We start from the raw sequence: 23,189 nt of genomic DNA on the forward strand, positions 1-23,189 counted from the left end.
TAATTACTTGTTTTAAAAGGAAGCTTTTTTTTTGGTACAATTTCTTTGGGAATGATGCAATTCAATGTTTCATACAGTGACTTTGTTTTTTGCTTTGTATTAGAGTTAATTTTAAATATCCCCTATATTAAGAAATGAAGTGAAGTCTTATACCTAGTCTGCATATAAATGATCTAATTGTCAAATATTTTCAATTTATTTGTTACGACCTTGGGTCTGATTCATGGAATAGTTCCAGTGATGAGGATCGAAACTGGCCTGCTCCTGGCTGGGGTTTCTTCCGTAGACATTCCAGACATTACACTTGGTTGAAGAATTAAGTATTAATAGAGTAACCTGAACATGGAAATTTCTGTATTGCCAATAGTTAGTTAACTCAGTTGAGTCATAGGAGATAGAGGTTCAAGCTCCTGGTTAAATGCACAGAGTGAGTTGCCTTGTACCTCCAGAGGTCCTCAAGATGGCTGCACTGACCTGTCTTCAGCCTTCTTGACCCAAAGCGTCATGCCTGAGGTGTGCTGGAGATACATTTATCATCAGGCCCCAACAGGGAGATGTGTTCCCACCTCCTTTCATCTCTACCTTGAGTTCAGATTTTAGGACATCTGGCTGCTGCTGTAACAAGCCCACCAGCTCACTAGTGTCTTATATTAATTAAATGGTAATTTTAATTAAATATGTGCCAACCAACATAATTTTTTAGAGTTGAGGGAAAGCAGCCGTCTCTAAGGGCTGGTGGTATCTAAATAGCATCTAAGAACAGCAGGGAGTCCAAAGTAGTGTGTTTACACATAGAGTGGCAAACAAGTGACCTCTGGGCATCTGATACTGTAAAGCTGAGGTTGATAAACATACAACTTGGAGGTGATGGTAGCAACTCTGTCCTTGCCTCTGTGTCTCATTGACATTGTGATCACAGCTAGTCTCACTCTATTTCACAATGCGGTGGTTGGACTTAGATCACCATGAGTAGGAGTCATCTGTCCAAGTGGAGGCATCTGTAATGTAAATGTCAACATTTGAATTAGTAATCCTTGGTTGTCTTCACCAACAAAATTCAGAAAAGATTGGTAGGGCATGACTATCTCCCCCACAAATATTAATCTAAAATCAGTCAGGTACACTGCATTCTACAAGTTCCTAGGTAGTTACATTGGAGAGGTTTAAAGTCAGTGAATGTCACCCTTAATATAATCCGATGTTCTCAGAATGCCATTTAATTTTCTAGAGACTTTCCAGCAGTTATTTCTTAATCTTTGTGATGGAGCTTTTAACAGATTCTTTTTTTTTTAAAGAATATTTATTCTGTCCTTTAGACAAAACCAATTTTTTTTTTCTTTATAGTTGTTCAAGTGTTAGGGAAATTCTAGGAATTGCAGGTAACCAGACTATAATAGTGTTCCTTTTACAATATAGGTAAAAAAAAAAACCAACCAAAAAAGTGTAGTCTTGCAGTCAGCTCACAAAAGCATAGAAAGTCTCTCACATATCCTGGCATGGGGGAAGAAGTGAAGACATCACCTCTGTTACATTGTTATGGACTGGATGACTACTGTAATGTGTAAAAAGACTCTTTTAATAGAGTTACTGTATTTAAACTGCTACAGTCTTGTGCCTTTCAAAATATCTGAAACTTCTGTAAAATTAGAACAAAATAAGTTTAAAAATCTCACCAGATCAGATCTTCCCATCCATACGAGTGGTGGCATTTTTACATCAATTTTGCATCGATTTAAACAATTAGTATCAAGCATAAGGCTGGGTAGAATCAGAGCCTTAGTACTGGCATCCTTGCAGGAATAGCTAAAATATACAATAACTTGAAAAATCATATAATGTTTTTCAAAGTCTTAGGAAAATATATAACATTTGAATCCACTCTCAATGCAGAGCAAAAATAAGTTTTAGGAAAATTTTGAACTTAGGAAAATATTGAGGGTGGTCAGAACTTGGAAGAGGTTGCCCAGAGAGGTTGTGCAATCTCAACACTGGAAATACTAAAATTTTGAGAGGACTAACCCTGAGAAGCCTCTCAAATTTTGAAGCTGGATGTAGCTTCAAAGCTGAACCTGCTTTAAATGGAGATTTGAAACAGATGACCTCCAGAGGTATCTTCCGATCTAATTTATTTTGTGATTTTTATTTACTAGTTTGCCTGACCTTACATTCAATGTAATTGTTATGAAATCACTAAGTTCTTTGGACTCTGTGTCACTCCTCTCATTTAGAAAATGAAGTTTCTCAAAATTTCTATTTATAATTCCACTGGTGACTTCTTATCCTTGGACATTCCAGCTGAAGTTTAATGGACTGCCGCATGAAAATTGCACATTTTGTTGTAACAGTGTTAATTAATCCACGTCTACAAGAAATCTCTGCAGCTCCTTGCAGGCTGTCCTTCTTTTCTTGCTTTTGACATTGGTGTAGTAGGTACATTCTGTCGGCTGAGAGCTTTAGGAGCATCCTTCTGCTGTAATTGCCTAGTCATGGATGAAGGTGTGCTTACACTTTCAGATGGTAGAAAAACACTGAAGTTTCTACACCAAATTAAAGAATATTTGCTCTTCGTTCTGACATCCTATCAGAGCAGAAGCCAGTACAGAATTACTAAGGAACAGACGTGAACAGGTACCACTATCTGCCTTCGCCACACACAATTATTACAACCAGTTTTATTAAGCTTTACTCCTTTCCCCAGGCTCTGTTCTCAATTGCACTGAGGTGAATTAAACTCAGAACATGTGCATTCAGCTTCCAGGGTAGTCTCTAGGTGAAATTCAGCAATCACAAATGGCTGTGTAAGACTAATTTCACGTGTGAGGTCCTCAGACAACCCAGCAAGTCTGTACTAATTTTGAATTTAATAGGTGTTTAATAGAACACACCACCAGTCCAGGAGGTTTGAATGTGTAGAATGAAAACCAGCTAATGTAACAGTGGACATCAAAGCAGGCTTGTCCTACAGCATGGCTCACACCAGCTCAGAGAACAATTATTTTGCAGGCAAGTCTAATATTGTTTTAAGTATTAATGTTAATAGTTTCACTTGATTACATCAAAACCTGAAATTATTTTAGACATAAGTAAATACATATAGCATTCAGTCCAAGATTAAGACAGTTAAACGTAGATATCTATAGGAAAAGTATGTGTCTAAGGTCTTTTCATACTCCATGGCGATCTAGTCAATGGAGACTTGAAAACAACTCAGCTGAACAGAGTATAGGACACAATTCAGTTACTCTCCCACAAGTACCCGGTACCATTTGAAATGCCTTAGGCCATCTAAGACATCTGCCTGGGGCAGATCTGACTCAGGATCTACAGAAGAATCATGCTTTTCTGGACTTGCACTACGAGGCCAGGTTGAATATTTAAAGGCATCTCAAGAAACCCCAAATGCCTAGGTTTATGCAGCAGAAATGAGCCTTCAGTTAATCAGAATTATTCTTTTGATTGGACTAAATTCATTTGCCCACATATGGCTATCCTGTCCTCTTTCCAATTCTCCATGGTGATTGAGATAACTTCAGCATATCTTTGGCAGATGTCTTTGGCAGATAGGATGATAGGTTGATAGGACACTACTGGACATGTAGTTGGAGGCCAGGCAACATGGCTTGGGGTATCCTGTGTGGCACCAGATCCTATGTGAAGGAAAATGGGTCAGCTTCTGTTGTCTGTATTCTTTTTGTGGTCAAAATCTTGGAGAAATATGGACAATATTTGAGTTAATGCCTCAATATTAATAGTCCCCTTTAATCAGTAGCCGCCTTTGTTTATTTTTTCTCCCTTTGAGTCTGTGATTGCCGTGAAGCTGCTAGATGGAGGTGGCCGAAGAAAAAGTCTGAGGGGTTGATACGTGAAGATGGTCATAGCAGTCGCAGCGGTTACCCCCTTGGAATGAGACAACAGAGTAAGCTGCTGTGGAGAGAGCAGACCAACACTCTGAGTCTGCTTTCTCAACTTCTCAACTCCCTGAATTCTAGTCAACTTTCTCTGCTGTAGCATTTTCTCATCTAGATTTTTTTTTGTTGTTTGTTTGTTTTAATATCCATGGTACTTTATAACAGGCATTGGACAAAGTCACAGTCTCCTCTTCACCTCATCTGACCAAGATTTCTTTGAGCAAAGCATTCCCTTGCCAAGGACAAGGCTTGGAAGTGGTGAAAGGATGTGTCAATTCCCCGCTATGACTGCTGGCCTCATGCCCTCTGTGGGTCATGCCACTCCACAGCCGTGCTACTCGGTGACTGCACTGCTGATGCCACTCAATTGTGAATCGTTGTGGTGGAGATCCTCAGTAGTTAATGGCAATGGACAAGACATCTCAAAGGACTTTGGGGGTCTTATTGCCAAGTGGAATGCACCTAAGAATGGGCCCCATGGAGTGACATTCCTAACTGCAGCTACGGGAAGTTTAGTGAAGGTGAAAAATAAATGTAATGCATTAAAGAGACAGAGGAGCATGTAAGAGGAGTAAGGCTGGAAGATGGTAAGATATCCCAGGACAGCACTGACACTGCTCATAGTCCTGAACGAGGAAAGGATGAAGACAAGCTCCTGGAAAAACAGACATACGCAGTAGAACAAAATAGCATCCTTCACACTCAGTCTCACAATCTGTTCAGCCTCTAATATGTTACTTTATGAAAAATCAAGACAGATATTTTTTTCTTTTTTTTTTTTTTAAAGACAACAAAACAGAAGTTTCTTTTTAAATTCAGCTGTAAAAAGAAGTCTGAGAGGAAAAAGCTTACAGCTTTACTCAAACAGGAGAAAAAACAGGCAACTCGCCATTCCAGCCACAGAAACACAGTTCACAGTAACTCATGAATGAGCTAAACATGCCAGCAAAACGAGGACATAAAGTAAGTGTAGTCACAGTGATTCATTGTAGTGTTATGTTTATTTTTCTCTAAGACCCTTGCACACTTTGTAGTCACTGTGCCTTAGGGGTGAGCATTACCTTATTTCCACCTTTGCCTGCACCGTCAAGCTCTGCTTAAGGACTGGTCACCCTCAGCCTACATTATAGTCACTGGACAGATACAGGCTCTTACTGCTGTGATTCAGTGGTTTGATGTTTTAATGACTAGTTTAAGATGAAGTCATTCAGTCTCACTGATTATTTCCCTCCAGTAACTATAAAGGCTGTCTTGAGTGTCTGAGGTAGGAAATTCACATCTATATTGTCAATTCCTTGACTGAAGCGAACACTTGCTTTGCTACTTTGTAGACGTCTCTATCACATAGGATGAGTATCATCTCAGTAGTGCTTTTTGTTTGTCCTTTGCTGCAGTTGTTGAGAGTTGGCCATCGTTTGTCAGTGTTAGGTTCCACCCTGCATCAACACTTCTATTCGTGAGGGCCTGGAGCCCTGGGGGCTGAGAGAAGCACCAGCCATGGAGGCCCTGATGAAATTTAAGCCATCTGAACATGACCCCTCATGAGCCTGGCAAAATCACGAGGGCATTAGAAGCTATCATTAACCCAAGTTTGATCTGATTTGCAGTCTGGGCCCTGGCATGGAGCTGTTACACTGATGGCGATGCTTTGGATTTGGAGACCACTGCAGTGTCTAGTGTGGCCATGCAGAATGACCACTGCAGAAGAAAAGACTTCCTACAAATTTGCACCCACAGACATGCCTGCTCCTGTCGACATTTGGCTTTTATTCAAACGGTGCCTGCTAGCTTTTCCTTGGCATGCCATTGAATGGCTGGCTGATGAAAACCTAAGTTGCTGGGTCCAGCACACTGTATCTATCACATCAGTCTGAAAGATGGTCATTCTTCATTTTCTTCTCCCTAGTATCTCATCCCTTGAACTATCTGGAGAACTAATCCTATCACTCAATGGTTCCCTAGCCTCTCTGAAAGGGTTTACTCACTAGCACTAAAATACCCAGCGAATAATCATGACAGTACTTTGAGAGCCTCAAGTCCCTCCTCTCTAAGGACTTAAAAGCACTTCACAAACGTCCAGGGACTCAGATTGTCTCTGACAACGTCCTGCATCCTGCGGTAAGAAACGAACAACCTTATTCTATTTTGCAGGTGACATCCCTAATGATCAGAAAATAACTCAAGCTCTGTCAATATTATAAGAACGTTCGTTGTTTTATTCTTTTTGGTGGGTACAAAAACCACAGTTTCTTACACAGAACAAGATTATAAATAATATCTGTAACATGAGTGACCCGTAGTCTCTTTTGATTCTACACTGCAGACTGATGACGTACTCTAAACATTTTATCATTTTGTTTCTTGTATTAGACAGATGCAAATCTGTGGAACACGGAATGATGGAACAGAATGAAGGTAACAGCAAACAAGAGGATGACCAACAACTTTTATAAAAAAAAAGTCTCTGAATTTTATTACAGTGATGGCATTTTATATCAATTATTGCAATGAATTGTTCCCTAAGATGGTTAGAAAAAAGAATTGTGTTGTCATCTATTGAATTTACATCAGTTAAAAAGCAAGCATGTTTCAATATTCCTCTTTTTTTCAAAGAAAATGTAAATAATTTCTTTATTTTTTTTCACAGGATTTACATATTTCTTATTTTTTTATCACAGTTTAGTGATTCATTTCTACAGCTGAACAGCTGAGTATTCTTCCATTGTATATATTGATGTTCTGGAGACACAGGTTAGCATGTTCATTGACTTCTATAGCTATTTTTCTCTCTTTGCCAAGACAAAGACCAAAATGTTGTCCTTTCTGAGCATGTTCTTCACAGTTTAATGCGCTAAATTGGCAAGTCTTATTAGTTTTAAGTCCACTCAAGTGAAATTTGTTGCTGTTAATATACCCTTCCCAGCCCCCTCCCCCCAACAAAACTAAATTATGAATTTTCCTGATATAAAATCTGAGTTTGGGTTTCCGAGCTGAGCTCATGCACACATTGTTGCTGATGATGTCTGGCGCATTTGGACGTACTTCCCTTTCTCAGCCAAATTATGAGTTCATCAATGACACTCCCATGTCGTTACAGTCTGTGCTGTGTTCCCATCAGTCCCCAACACAGTTTGATTAAGGCACTCAATTATTTTTTTGGTTTTTATGGTAGGTCCGATGCAATTACAGCCAATCCTGAACTTTGTCTAATTGCAGTTCCAGTATGCACGGCCTTCGGGCAGTCGGGAGTCAATACGCGTCCGTTTTCTCCCACACTCCCTGTGATGGATAATCTGGCTTTGTTTCTTATGGCTTCAGAAAAGGTAAGCTAGGTTTGAAAAAAGGAGAAAAGAGGAAGGTGTTACAATATTTCTGTCCTTCAACAAACCAGGACACAGCAAACACCAAAATACTAAATTTTAGACATCTGCATTTTTTCTTGTTAACATTAAATATAATAATAGTAATCATCATAAATATACATAGCATTTAAGTCTACTGGGGGAAAAAAGACTAGCAATTCTGAGGGTAAATTTAATTACAATAAATCATTATTGATTTCAATATAAAATCCAAATTTGATCAAGAAATTAACAGAAGAGGCAATACCTTAATCTAAACTGCTTCAAACTACATTTTTAAACAGTGAAATGAGAATCAAGACTTTTTATGAACCTGAAAGCATTAGCATCTGTGAATAAAGTCATGCACAGGTGTTTATAGGCTTAGACCTTCAATTAGCAATGTTAAGATAAAATATAACTACTGAAAATTCTTTATAAATTGAAACAGCTGTATCAACTATTTTTGTGATAATTCCATGGATCAAATATAAAGAAATTATTACATCTTTTCACAATGCACAAATGTAGTATCAGTAAATCTGAGAAATTTCTCTTTTCATATATATACTTTCCTACAATTAGAGAAGGTGGGAACTTTCAAAGGAAATGTAGTTTATTGAGAGAAAATACAATTTGCTATAGTTTTCTACATTAGGCCTAAATTTTCCACAGGATGGTTTAAAATTTTGTTACCTTAAAATCTTCACTTTCAGGTAAATCAGAATAAAATACCTTGCTTAGAGACTAATTGACTCAAGTAAAAAATTTTGATTTGTTAAAAAAAAAGATTTGTAGTTTTGCCATCTAACTTCAGTCATCCAAAAATTAGTAACCTAATCTAAAAGAGCTTTCTCATGTGATGACAGAAAAAGCCAAGATAACTAGTTTAGACTGAATGATTTCCAGCTGACTAAAACAGGGGAGGTGTCTAAGGTCAACCAATGCAGCAAGGACACCTGGAGGAACAGGCACCCAAACTATGCTGTGTTGAAACAGATTTCAAAGATATCACATTAAGATATTAATTAGTGGGGAAATCTGATTTGTAGTGACCAGAAGCTATAGTCTATGCAACCAAATTGTGTAATTTGTGTGTAGGGATGCAATCTGAAATACCAATTGGAAAGCAGGAGGGTCCATTCACATAGGAGCAAAGGGATGACAAACATCATAAGATCACTTTGTTTGCCTTATTACTGATCTCTGCATTTAGAACTTTGTCCCTCTGAGCCCGGTTTCTCCTTCTGAGGTAGCAGTGAAATCCTGAGCTGGTGTTTGATATGCTGAAGTTAATTTTATATATTGTGTATAGGGATGAGGGAGATTCCTTAAAACTCCCAAACATTTCCACTGCTTCTGAGTGCACTTCTGTGAAAATGCACCAGTCTAATATTGCATTGCTATCAGCAGCTCCTTCAAAAAATTCAACAGCTACATGGAAAAACAGAGAGAGGTAATGAGGGAGTGGGGACCTGGGCCCATACAGTTCCAAAAACCTCAACCACTCCCCAGCAGCAAACAGATATCTATGCATTTGCAAAGCACAGACACAATGCAACGTGGTGTAGCTCCACACAGTGCATGTCCAGAGTCCCACTACAAATGGACTGGTCGAGGACTGGTAACTGCCTGCAGAAATGCACAGAACACGTTCTGGTCAATGGCAAGAAAAAGCAAAGGTGCTTTAGTTTCGGGGAGGGATGAGAGTCCAAAGCAGATCAGAAAAAGTGGGTGGAAAAGGGACAGCTTACACCAGATGTACTAAACTTCCCAGAAAGTCATCATTATGTACCAGCATGTCTCCATCACTTTGATCAGCTCTCTGTTCGTGGCCATTAAGGGTTTGCCACTGGGAAATCTGAGAGAACTCGGATTTCTGTGGGATATATGAGTTATGCGTAACTGTGGTTTTGTAGTTGTCTACATAGCTTTCTGGCCATTGACAACACACTCAGGACAGGAACACAGTAAAAAGGGATCCACCAAAAAAAAATAATCAAATGAGAATAACAAACAATTTCTCAGCAGCTTTCCACAGAATAACAGATAAAGCTGCAAGAAAACAACTCCTCTCTTCTGATGGCAGAGATTAACAACAGCTCAGCAACACACCACGGAAACAACCCAGACAGTTAACAAAGCCAGGAGGAGCAGGTCAGACTTGGACTTGGGAAGGTGCCATAAAGCCAAGTAACCAGGTAAGCTTCTGTTTAATATTTACTATTTTAAACTACACTACAGGTAATAAGCCAGGCCAATACTGTGCTTAACTGTGCTGTTACCATTTCAGATTTATGGCCTGGCTGCAGAAAGTTTCAGGAGAGGCTGGGATGAGAGGGAAAAGTCTCAGTATTTACTGTGAATATTACCCAAATTGTGAAAGTTTCTGTGTGGCAAGTGTATGCAGTTAATAGTGATAATGTATTTTCAAATTTCTCATTAGTTTTGATTAAATTAGTTGTGGAATTAATCATGTGAAAACACTGACTGCCCTGTTCCTTCTGGGAGACGGGAATTTAGGAAACTGATATCCTTAGTCTATACGACACAAATATCCTAGCCTGTCTCGTTTCTTCTGTTGTTCAGGCTTCTCTTGTACCTGGGTCACGTGGAGGTGTCTTTGGCACAAATATTAAGAACTTGTAATGAGTTTTTCTATCTTGAATATGAAATTGGAGGTATATAAGCCAAAATAAGTGCATTACACATTTACTGAGCCGTCCTGTAGCACTTCACCTTTTTTTTTCTAATTAATTTCGTAATTTTTTAAGTGCTTTTTGTAGTTTTTTAAATTAATTTTGTTAATTATAAACAACAGCATGGGATGGGAGAGCAAGAGAAGGCAGATGAGCTGGAAGCTGGTGCATGGCCCACCGAGAAGGCCATGGAGAGGCAGTGGTGGTGGCTGGCTGGATACTGGGACAATCTCTTCAAAAGCCTCTGGGTTTGGGACGAGGAACTCAGCGGGGCTTTTTCCTAGAGCAGCTGAAGAGAAGACTGTTAGGCTCCACACTGTTCTCATGGCATCACCGCAACTGCTGTACTAGCGGCTCACTGCTGATACATGAAAATGGAAAACTGCTGCCCAGAGGAAGAGGAAGGGATTGTTCCTTCCTTAAAGCAAACTTCCTTCCCTGCCTTCAGTACATGCAATAGCCTGGCATCCCTTCTGAATGTCTTTTTCCCACACATACTGGCTAGTCCTTTATCATACAGACTAGTCCACACATACAGACTAGTCATAGAATCATAGAATGGTTTGGGTTGGAAGGGACCTTTAAATGTTATCTAGTCCAACCCTCCTGCAAGGGGCAGGGACATCTTCAACTAGATTAAGTTGCTCAGAGCCCCGTCCAATCTGGCCTGGAATGTCCTACATTTTCATTTTCTGCTGCCTCACAGGCAGGTGAATTTCCCTGAGACAACTCACTTTTGACTGGATTAAACTGAAAGAAAAAGCATGGTAATGAATATTAATTGTCAAGTGGGTTATTTTAGCTATTTAATATTAGTTTAAAATATAGACTATTAAAACTATTTGATGTTAGCTTAAAAAGTCAGCATGTTGGTTACTCATGCAGGTTAGAACCGCCACGTATCTTTCCATATTAGCAAGTTTTAGTCCCGATACGATCCCTTTACTCCTTGGATAAATGAACGTATCAAAGGTTTCAAATGCATGACAGACATATGTCTGCAGAAATACGTGTAACCAGTGCTACAGCAGGCTCTGCACTGCTGCCAGCTAACAGGGGTTTGTGACGAGCATGTGCACAGATGGCACAGGCACCCTGTACAGAGCACAGCACACAGGTAACCCCGCGCTGCCTGCGTGGCTGCAGTGGCGACGCACTGCCAAGGAGGGGCTGACTGGACCTTGGCAGTCTTCCACATATAAGCATAAGCATTTTCATAAGAATTTTACATGCTGAAATTTCTCAGGTAAATATTATGGCAAATAAGTAGAATGAAGAATTTCAGAAGTCTATAAATATTTGCTTAAAATCCTAGTTATTTCTTTTTTTGGGGGTGAATTTTTACATGTCTGCACTCTAAAATGTTTTTAAGAGATTATTGGAAGTTTTGACTGACTGAAACATGAATTTTTAATAAAATAAAATGCAATGTGGACATTTTTAATATATTTTTTTCCTATAAGAATTACTCTCTGTGTTGCAACAAGTCCCACAAAATTCCAAACTTTAGAGAAAAATACTTATGATCTTTCCTTAAAAAATAAAACTCAGTTAGCCCTAACTTTTATTTAAAAAAAGCCAGTAAGGCTAAAATTAAGTTCTACAAGTGTAATAATAGTGTTTGTTGCACTGGAATCACAGAGCTGGGTGGGAACGCAAGGGACTGTCAAGTCATGCCATGTTTAGCATGCTAAGCCACTTTGGGTCAGGTCAGTATCTGGATGAAAGCTTTGGCTTTTTGTTTTCTTTAAGACTATATTTTGGATGCATTGCACCCTGTAAACTTGATAAGGAATATGTCTTCTGGGACCTTTACTTTTATACCAGCCTGGGGACACTCTCACTTGTGGGCATATCACTTAAGAACTTAAAGGAAAAAGATCTTTTCACTTTCATTTTGCACAATTACTCGCACAGGATTATTTCTTTTTAAGACCCTTATTACTGACAGTAGACAGTGAACCTGGGAAATTAATGTTAGCATCTGGAAGCCCTGATTCCCAGTTCCCAGTCATGAACACTGGCCTATACTCTTGGCATCCCCCTGACACCTTCTATGCCTCACATTTTCACCAGTGAATAAACTGCACAGCTAAGACTTTTTTTTTTTTTTTCACATGGGGCAATTAGGTAGCTCTGTAACAATTAAAATATACCTAGGGTCATGACTTCTTGTACAACAGGGAACAAAAGAAAACTACACAACAACAGTATGTTTGGGATAGTTTCCCAGCCAGCGCACACCAAGCCCCCTCCCTCGCCCCCCGAGAACCCACCTATTCCTTGCAGCGCTCCAGCTATCATGCTCAAACAGCATTCTCTGCTCACTCTGTGTTTGCTCTGTACTGTATGGTTCGGTATTGTACCGGCTGTGCCTTTAGACTGTAAGCTCCTCGGGACAGGGACCTGTTATGTGTTTGGCACACTTCACCTATTGTACAGCGCCGTCTACTCCAGCGCTATATAAATAATAAATAAAAAATAAGAATTGTATCTCCAGTTGTTTCCTCCAAATTTTTTTTCTAGGTGGCAACATAAAAAAATATATTCTTCATATCTTTTCCATAAATTTTTGTTTCTTACTTCCACTATAGGGATGGCTCAGTGATTTCAGGAAAATGTACCTCAAGCTTTTTGTTAACAGAGGAGACGTGGCTCGCTATTTGCAAGGGCAAGGGAGCTCTAGGTAGCACGAAAGGGCAGGGTCCGAGCACCTTCACTTATAAAGCAGCCAGTATAGCTTAGGAGCTATGTAGAAGTTACATTTAGAAGCTCAATTTGCTGCTACGTGCCATTTCCAAAGGTCAGAGAGCTGGTTCAACTAATGATTAGTTGGCAAGATACTCACTGCATGGATGAGAACAAGTGCATTAGTAAACCATCCCTGCATGCCTACTCAGGGGAACTACGCATGGCGCAGCTTGGCAAGATCAGCGGTTCAGTCTCAGAAATCACTGCGTGAACATCTAAAATACACTAGTCCTGAGCTAGATAAGGGGGCATGTTATTGTAAGCTGAGGATGCTAATCAAGCTCTATCCACTGGTTAGTGACTTTTTGTGGTTATTACAGGGGACAAAGGTTGACCTGAAGCAGGATATTGTGGAAAAAGTGCCACACAATTAGCATCAAACATGTATCAAAAGGAGGGTGACGGAATAGGGTGGGGAGGAGGGAGAGAAGGTAAAACAACATTTAGACTTCTTGTAACAGTGCCTTGTCTTCCGTTAGGTTAACTATGGTTCAGCGATGTTGCCTATCCTAAATCTTGATTATAATGAAGTCCCAGTTAGGGCCAACATCAAATAATAAAGGCTTACATCAATTTATCACTAGTAGCGTGCAAACCTTTAGGAAAATAGAATGGCCAATCAAATAATTGAACAGTGGCCCTCTGAATATATATTTTACAATTTCAAATAGTTGTCATCTCCCAACTGATTTGACAACATTGAGTTGTTAAAAATGTATTTTTTTTCTGTTAAAAGTTCCTTGCAATGCAGATGTCTATTAGCAACATAGAATAGTATACTGTACATCTGCAGCCAAAAAAAACTGAACCACTTTGCACTGAAGTTTTCCAAAATATAAAGCTCTGTTCAGAAGCAAGCACCACTAGACAGACATGTCACAACACTGCGTTACAAGATGCATCACCCACTCACTGTAGTAGGCCCTAAGTCCTACCCCTAAATTTTAATACTTTCGGTTCCATATACGTTGTAACCTTCTCTATAAGTTGCTAAATTCTGGGTATTCTGCGAGGAAGTTGGGTTAAAAGTCTGTGCACTCTTTGCCACCTTCATTCGTTTCGCCTCTGCCCTGGACTTGTAACAGAACTCTATCAAAGCCACCAGCATTGCCAAGCCCAAGCCTCCAACCAGAATGTAGAAGACTCCAGCAACGTTGCTGAGACTCAAGGCACTCGTCTTGTCCTGGGGAAACAGAAGCAACACAGTTAACTCTGGAAACCAGACCCCTGGGAGCACAAGCTACAAGTTAAAACATTGGAAATAGAAATAAATATTAATGTTTAGCCAAAACTAAAAGACAGTTATTTACATACTTCTCACAAAACTTGACCTATCTGGAGCTATAAAATATATTTTAAGCACCTGGGCAGCATAAAAATTATTGTAAGTATATTGACAACATATCAGGATGTCATTGCGTGCTTACTGCAAAGCATTACTTCCACTGAGTGGAGAATTAAGCAGTGACACATCTAGCTCTCTTTAGGGGACATTTTACCACTGATACAAATCTGCATTTATGGAAAGCTCTTTAAAAGCTTTGAAATCCAGAAATCCATTTACATCAGACAAGACTCTGCTTGATCTTTATGAAAACAGTAATTGTACTTGTGTTAGGCATTGCTGTTAATTTAAAAGATCTAGACTGAGTTTCTGATACTTAAGTAACAGGTGAAAATAACATGTGAGGCTTAAGTTATTTCTTTGAACAAACACTTCCTTTGAAAGTGCACACTGTAGCATACACATCATGATATATTTGCCTCTTACCGATTATTGTATTCTGTTTTATTATAGTTACAGTTCTGGAACATGCCCATGGACTACTAAGGCTCAGTAATATTAAAATTCTAAACAGCAGTTTCTGAAATCTTATACATTATTCATAATTAAGACAATAATCAGAACTTTCTTTAGCAAATTATTAAATATGCACAATTTTCTAAATGATCACCTTCTTGGATCTACTGTCGTAAATAACTATTCTACATTTCTCTATACTTCACTGCTTAGTTATGAATAATATTTTTTGATTCAAAATCCATGTTTATTTTTAGCACAGTTCTCAAGGAACTCTCTCAGGATTGACTTCCATATACTATATCGTGCGCCTTAACATACTTATATAGCTTTATTCTTACGCAGACTATATAATCTTTACCTAAAGTACTTAACTTCTGATTGTAATCTCTATGAAATTTTAACTTATGAAGAATGCAGAACACTTGGAGGTTTAATTTAAAGAGGCACTATTTATAGTGTAATCAGTAGATTAGCACAGTAATGGTTCCCATGGATGTACAGAGGCGTTTGCGGCTTATAGCCAGGTTCTGCTTTGTCTGTTGGTTTTTAGCTGGCTAAGAGGACTCTGAAATCTTGGCAGTGACTGTTCTTCTGGTGGCAATTGCTAACATGGTGCTTGAAACAAGGAGGATGCAGGACTGAGATAGACCTGACCTAAGGCACATGGTGGGGTGAGGCTTTCTCAGCTGTCATTTACAGGCACTCTGCCGTCCTCCTAACTGCTTTTCACTCCTTTTTCCAAAGCACTTGCCAGAAAAAGCAAAATGTGCTGTACGTTTGTTTCCTAGGTTGATTTTACCCACTCTCCAGCAGTGTAGCTCTCAGAGCATGCAGGCAGCAAGTAGTCGCTGCCCGTCGCACTTTCCTTTCAGCTCTGGACAAGCACAGGCTGGCATGTAGACAGGCACTGTGAAGAAATTTCAGACTCCTCAAATACAGGGCTGGCACTGACTGTGGTGCTTCCCAGGCATCAGAAAATACCCGCTTCTGTGTGTTTGTCCCCACATAGACGGAAACAGAGAAGGCTCCACTCCCTGGAGCTGTCAGGATTACTGTTTGGGAATGGATAGGGTAAAGACTAGAAGCTGTAGAAAGTTATTCATTATGGAAGCCTTTCACTTCAAAGCTCAAGTTAAGTCTTCCTTGGCTCCTTAAGGAGCCAGGGACCTTCCCAGAGGGAGCTAGGCACAGCCACCCTGGGTAGTGATGAAAGGCAATCCTTCCCGCTAGAGTTTCTGCCTCCAGAAAACCCCCAGGTAGGTCAGCTGCGAAAGGAGAAGATGTGAACGGACATTTCCTAAGCAGTCAATGGGGAAAGTGCATCCCTCCTAGGCAGGAAGAAAACAACTCACCCAACCTGCCTTCCCCAACCCCAAAAAACTGCCTTGTACCTGCATCAACAAACGCCCTGGAAAGGCAGGACGATGTTAGGTGATTTACAGTGATTTATATCACTGAAGACTTTAAAAAGCAATAGTGCTTCTTTAAATTAAAGTGTAACCCCCATCAAGACGGGGCCAAGCTGATTTGTTCTGCAAGTGACTACAGCTGCTTATCTTATTTCTACGTCATTTTGTTTATTACTCCCTTTACTGCTTTGTGAACACGATAGTAGGTCCCGAACTGCAGAGACTGACCTTACTTCCAGAGTCCTTGGGTCCACATTCACCTTTATCGTACCACCATTTGTTTTTCAGCTTGTCTAAGACGCCTGCCTCACTGAGTTTCAAAACGGCAAGGTTTACAGGAGTTCTTCACGTGGAAAATAACATAAATAACATTATATATGTTATTTTATGTTATTCAAGTAAAACTACATAGAATCGCATTGCAAAGTGACAGAGCAGAGGCCACAGTGGGTGCTATGTCATGTACTGTTGGCCCAGGTTTAGAGACAGACATACGACCGGGACCTGCTCCATCGCTTTAGGTAACAGGCACATACTGCTGGGGAAGATTTGTAAATAAATAGTATGCAATTACTGTGAACCCAAAACTATTGGCTTAGACATATTAACAACATACTCTTCAGAGGCATATATAATACAACCGGATATACAAGTTATGAAACATTAATTTGTGTTCCTGGCTTTCAATCTATTTTTAGTTTGTAAGCATACAAACTAATAATATGACTTGGCTATAGCTATTTCATTTACTGCCCTCAAAAATTATCCTGGCAAGAGAATGGAGCTGCTTTCTGCAGTTTGCTGCCCATAAGCACTTGGCACAGACCTGTGACTGCCCTTGGTGCAGAGTGCTGCAGGCATCAGGAGATCTGCATGCAGAGAACTTAGGGGGAGAGCTGCGATGCCCTCATCCTCAGCTAAGGGGAACATGGCAGTCAATCTTTTGCTTTCATTTCCTGTTTCAGCGTCATTTTCAAATTCAAAGTTTTTCCTTAAATCTCACTTATTCAAGTAAGTCTTTCAGGAGTCCCAGGCTGATGATAAATTACCACTCGGAATATCGTCTCTTGTGGCATTTGCTGTGAGAGATGCAATAAAATTTAATATTGAGATGAAACATAATCTGATGCCTCAGTCATGAACCGCTATGGGTTTACACTGAAGTTACTTAAACTCAGTGAATAATCTCAGAGTATTATTGTAATGCCCCACTTCATGCAGTTGTAGCAGTTTTTTTTCCTAAAAAACTATGAAATGATTAACAGACTTATTTTACCTATTTTCCACTTTGAATCACTGTCAAATTCTTAATGTGGTAGCATATGGATATATATTTATGTGCAGGTGTGCATGAAAATACAATATATATGAGAGAAGGAGCAGATAAACAGAAACAGCATGTGATAGATGGCCTTCTGGTGATGTCACACGAGATAGGAACGGATCCTGTGTGTGCCCGTGGATTCCCATGGGACAATGAGTCTCATAATACACCGTAATCCATACATTGCTAAAATGTTAACTCATGAATTCTAGGTTTAAGAAATAAATAAACCAGTGTGAGCATTAATTAGTACAGTCTAACTGAACCTACCAAAATAGTTACTATGAAAGAGAAAAGGGGCTTGTAGTGACACTCTGCAACTGGTTTAACTGGAAATCCCAAAATGCTTATGTATTAATATATTGGGGCATGTTTGTATATGTATATTTAACATACTAATAACAGCTCCTGAACCTCATATGTTACTTTTAGCTTTAGGGATCTTGTCTTTTCATATGTTCTGATTACTCATTGTACATATACATAAAGGGGGGGATTTACCTCACCTCAGTTTTTCCACCCAGAAGTTAGGCCCCAAGCTTGGCTGCCTGTCTAGGCTTCCCTGTAGTTAAGGGAAAAAGTTAGGTACCTCCAAAAGGTGGGCTTAGACACCAGTTTTAAGAAAGGATGAAGCATGCTGTCGAGAGGCTTGTCTCTTCTCATTTACTAGTAAGGAAGTCTTGGTGCCTCAGTGAAATGACCATTTTTGACAGCCACACTTGGGTGAGAGGATTCCCAGGTACTCTCAAATGATCCCTTTAAGCAAAGGAAATGCTTCATCCACACATTTAATCCATATGGGATACTCTGCTTCTAGTACAGAAAGCACCTATTTCATGATCTTTTTCCATATTCAAACTTACATTTTGTCTTCAGGCTTCCTGGCAGCAGGTTGTGCAGTTTGATAGTGGAATATGGGAGTCCCACAGCTGAGAAATGAGTGTGTAGCAGTTTGGGACGCTGGCAAGTTGCCTGTCACTAAGATCCTCTGTTTGCTTCTAGTACTGGTGCGAAATAATTAACATTATCTGGATAGCCATCATCTGTAACATGTCATGCATTGGCACTGAGCCCCAGTTCGGTGCTCCGAAATCCCAGCAGTGTAACAGGGCTGGTTATGACAAGGATAAGGGACATCCAGGTACTGTTCTCACGTGGAAAATCAGAAGCCTGCGGAGCTGTTGCAGATTAAACTGATTAAAGTGATAATTATGCATCTATAAGAATTATCAAGAGCAGCAGCAAGCTGGGACAAGTCAGAAAGCAGATGCCTTCCAGTCCTTTGCTTGTTTTTTTAAGCACTAACATTTTAGACATATAAAGCCTGGCACAGGCAGGGATTTTTTCTTCTTTGCAGCTGTAGTTCTTTTAATGTCATCCTTTCTGCACTGTCTCTGCAAGGAAGCTCTCAGGTTTTCCTTTGGGAAAAGCAATCAATTTCACGCTTAAAATTGCCATGCTATCCTCAATATACAACTGAACACCATGGCAACGGCCGGCAGAGATGAGGCAATTCCTGCTTTTCACTGAGGTACAGCCAGCGACATGACTGAGGCCAGGCCTTTGTTTCTCCTCTCCACAACTGTCCTTTATATCTCACCTCAGACAATCCTCGGCACCCTGAACCAAATTTAAATATATTTTACACTTTTAGAACAGGATTTTTGTCCCACTTTAAGTCAGCCAGCTGTGATGAGCACCATACACAGTCCAATATGAGAAGCCCAGACTGAGGGGCTGCAGAGTGGAAAAGGCACATTTTTGGTCATGCTTTTCAGAATAGCCACATAGATACCTGTTTGCAATCACAGTAAGTGATTGCAGGTGTAGTGACTTTTAATGTATTTCAGGCTTTGTTTTGTTTGTTTTTTTTTTTCAGTTTAGTAGGAGATTTTCAGCAGCTCCCATGGGAGATGAATGCCCAAATCACCTTGGCTTTCAAGGCAAGTTGCATATCTAGGCATCTTTCCTTTCTTTGAAAAGATCCTCTCCAAATAAGCATAATTTTGACCATGCCAGTCACAAACTCAGAGACTACAACTTGTTACTACACTGCTTACACAATCAGTTGGTGAATAGTCCCGCTGGCATTAAATGGGGCAGGAACTGAAAATCAGTATGGTCTGCTGTACATGAGCAAGAGCAATGTACTTAAGTCATACACAGAGGATAAATCCAGCACTTAGAATTGAATTTCCCATCAAGTTCAGTCTTGTATACTCAATATTACAATGGAAAATTGCTATAGTTTTTTTTTTTTTTTCAAGTTGTTCAGTGATTCCTGAATTATTAATGTTGGGCTGAATCTTCAACTAGCGTAAACTGGCACAGTTTGTGAAAATCAGTGTAGTTTTTCCAGTGTACAGCTGCTGAGAATCTCCCTTGTTACAAATAAAGAGGATCCATCTGCCCTAGATGCATATAAGGTTAATATATGAAAAAAAATAACTGAAATCATCATTTATGTATGGAGAAGCATCTGGCCACAGTGTAAAATTGCTGTGTGACAGCACAGGAGACCTTGCTCTTCATTGATGTGTTGAGGTCAGTGGCACAGCCCGACCTGGGTACAGGGACACTGGTTTTCTATCTTTTCACCATGTTCTCAGCCCTTCTACCTCCCCTCTCAGCTTCTTAATCATTTCCTTCTATCCTGTCATCAATCATTTGCTGTTAGAAGGGCTGGGTTTTAAGAACCTCAGGCTGGATCTTGTGCCAGCAACATCAGCGAAATCGCAGTGCTTTAAAATGGCATTAATGAAGTTCTGAGTGAGTTGTGTTCAGGACAACAAATGGGCACTTACAGCATTTAAATTACAATATTGAGCAATTCTGAAACCAATACAGTATTTTGGTAGACAGCGATTTAAAAAATGCAATCACGAGTATGTTTTAGGAGCATTTTCATTACCTGGTTGTGGCCGAGCCATTTATTAAGTATAAGGGCAGTCTTACCCGGTGAATGAAAAATAAGGGCCATCGTGTTCTCCTGAGGGCTGCCAGCAGAGATGGGAGGAGAGCTCCATCAGCACAGCTTCCTTCCACTCACACTTGTATGAAAACAATGGAGCAGAGTAGCAGAAACTGCATTTAAATGCCTTCCCATGCATCCCATGAAACGATGATGGCATACAGTTAAGATCTGGGGTAATACTTTCAAAAGCACTCAAGTAACTCGGGGACCTCAGTTTTATCTTAAAACATGACTTAATTACTGAGGCCACCAAACCACAGATGGTTCACATAGGGCAACTCTCTGAACCATCTTTCTGAACTTTGGAAGACTGTTCCTTAAAGGAAACAATAAATGGGGAGCCTGGAGACGACCTTTTAAGAGTACAGAATGGAGGTAGGTGAAATCTTGTTTTACAGAGCAACACAAACCTTTGGAGAACTGCTGAGTTCGCATGAAACTCCCAGATTTCTGTAGTCCTCTGTACCATCATGAAAGGTTATTCTGGGTCTAGACTCATATTCTGACTATTGAATCTCAAGCAGGAACAGCATGGTTATCAGCCAAGTCTCAGGTGCTGTACTTCTTTCAGGAGAAGAGGATGTTCTTATTCTGCTCATGACAGTAGGAAGCCCTGCAATTTGGACTGGAGCTGCTAACAAAGCTCAGGGTTTATTCTTTTTAAATTCGTACAATGAATAGGAGTATTAGCTAGAGATGCTTAAGAGCTTAGTTCAGGACTTGTTGGTAGCTGTCAGGTTTACAATAACAGTGCATGGTGTCCTGCTTATTCAACTAGCATATAAAATTAAAATATTTGGAGCTCCATCAATTCAATAGAAAGTGTCTTACTGACTTTAACTGCTCAGATTATACAAGACTGTTCCTGAACAAGGAAATGGATTTTGTCGATGATAAACGGCTAACTCTTTGTGGAGTCAGAGTAGCTGTAGTTTAAAAAACAAGACCAGATGCTGCTGCCATACAGAATTTGACAAGCATGGTAATGCCTGCACATCTCCATGAAGTGCCTGGTCCTACTGAACATGGGCAGTGTAAGCACATGATAGATCTGGGGCTTCCCAGGAGCACTGGGCTTCTTCTCTACATGTATGGTCATTATGCACAGATACTGCCTACTTAATCAGCTGTGCCTGGGAAAAAGTGTGGCAAGAAACAGGCCTGAGGTCAGATGGGTGCTCCTGGCAGGCTGGATACAGTCCTAGGACCACAGGTTGAGCTCCATCATGGTCCCCATCCTTTGCTAACACTGCCTTGCCCACCATATTTTCTATTGCATCCTGAACTGCCTGTATCACCTATTTTTCACTTCCATTGGCAATGTGTTCCTATCTCCCTTCTACAGTCACAGATCCTCCCTGTATCTCCATGGACTGCACTCCTTGCCTTTCTTTTCTATTTTTTTCCCCCACTCCTTTTTCTGTCACTTGCCATCACAGCAAGCTTGCTCCTTCAGTGCCTTCTAGACATTTTCCTTGGTGAAGCCCTGCCTGTCCCTCTACCATGAACTGCTCCCCTTTTCCTCCCTTGTAAGTCCAAGCACCAGTGGATGGTAATCAGGGAAAGTAAGTTAAAACAACCCTTAGTTTGCTACCTAGCTTTTATCTCACCTTTCAACCACAGCAGGGTTGTGAAGATTGTATTCTAAGAAAATTGAGGTGTTTTAATGAAGTGACTCCCCTGCCTGTGACATTTAAAAAAACCTAAATAAACAGCTGTCCCTCAATAATGCAAAAGTTCAGGCTTGGGCGGAGCATATAATAGCGGCCATGTGGGAGATTTATGGTTCACTTCTCAACTTACAAGAAGTTGGTGTCTGCTCCACTTCCAGGTAAGTGCTTTCAGGTTTAATACACCTAAGCACTTTGGAAGAGAAAATAGAGACCATTTTTGAAACTGTGACTGCTGGCGAGCAGAGCGGTGCGGGGGAAAATAGGTAGAGCAGAAGGGTTGAAGGCAAAGTGAAGAGGATTAGGAGACCAGTTTTGGGTGAGTGCAGAGCAGCCCAAGGGATGGTCCTTCAGGCCAGGACACAACATGGAAGAGCAGGAGGACTAAAGAAGGAGAGAAAATAGTCAGAAGAAAACATATGTAGGCAACTGTAGAGAAAGCTACCTAAACTGTGTATGACAAATCAGTCAAATTTCATCATTTGACTAGCTCTGTGCCTGCACAGTTACCTGTGCAGCATTCTCTTATATATTGTTCACACACAAGCACATAAATCAATATTATTACATCCTGCCTGGAACAGAAGGGGTATTTTTAACATCTTCATTCTCCTCTAGCTCAACATCTTCCACTTCCACATCTTTGCTTCTTTTCAGCACAAGGCAGTTTCCCAAAAGGAAGCTGTGAGGAGGCAAAGAAGTAGTGGCACTGGCCATATGGAAGATGAGGAAATGCAGGAAGAGTAAGAAGCTATCATCACCTCAGCTTAAAATTCAGCCTAAAATTCCTGTCTGATAAATTCTGCCTAGGGAACCACCGTGGATTTCAGTTTGCTGGTAAGATATGAGGAAATGTCACCGTAAAGATATTTTAGCTGAAATTCGCCCTCCTATTTTGGATACTTGTGTGAAAATCATAATTTGTACCAGTGTTGTTTGTGTCAACAGTGCATCCCTGAGCCTGGACCATGCATTAGATTACTGCCAGGAAGCAGTCTTACTGATTTTCACCCTTTTCCTCCTTTGTCACTGAAAAATACTTTGGGTAGTACTATACAGTAGAATAAAGCCTGAGTTGGTATTTGCTCCTGAAGGTTTCAAACTGCTTATTTATGAAAACAATTTTGGAAAAGGCTCATCATGATTTCAGAAGATGCAAGTTTCTGAAAACTGGTGATAGAGCTCATACCAGAGACTGTTTACGAGTTCCCCTTGGGATGCTTAAGTAAATGCAAATATTTTTGCTTTGACAGTAATTGCATACAGCTAGATTTCAGCTGCAGGTACCAGCAGTGCTGTGCTACCGGTG

The 23,189-nt window shown here is 40.2% G+C and overlaps 1 protein-coding gene across 5 annotated transcripts in view; it reads right to left on the minus strand.

Moving 5' to 3' along the window:
- Nucleotides 1-6,097: 6,097 nt before the first annotated feature.
- GRIA4 (glutamate ionotropic receptor AMPA type subunit 4) overlaps nucleotides 6,098-23,189 on the minus strand; it is a 237,775-nt gene continuing 220,683 nt past the window's right edge. The window contains exons 14-17 of one of the 5 annotated variants that reach the window (XM_086739581.1): nucleotides 16,141-16,255; nucleotides 13,748-13,882; nucleotides 12,225-12,407; nucleotides 7,116-7,236 (exon numbers count right to left, since the gene is read on the minus strand). In XM_086739581.1, coding sequence (XP_086595707.1) covers nucleotides 12,273-12,407; nucleotides 13,748-13,882; nucleotides 16,141-16,255 — 385 coding nt within the window. In that variant the 3' untranslated portion in view covers nucleotides 7,116-7,236; nucleotides 12,225-12,272. Of the gene's footprint in view, nucleotides 7,237-12,224; nucleotides 12,408-13,634; nucleotides 13,883-16,140; nucleotides 16,256-23,189 lie in introns of all 5 variants that reach the window. The other 4 variants (XM_086739579.1, XM_086739582.1, XM_086739580.1 and 1 more) reach the window with 4 other exon arrangements.

Source organism: Chlamydotis macqueenii, chromosome 1 (assembly GCF_036417535.1).
Source record: "Chlamydotis macqueenii isolate bChlMac1 chromosome 1, bChlMac1.mat, whole genome shotgun sequence".
Taxonomy (NCBI): domain Eukaryota; kingdom Metazoa; phylum Chordata; class Aves; order Otidiformes; family Otididae; genus Chlamydotis; species Chlamydotis macqueenii.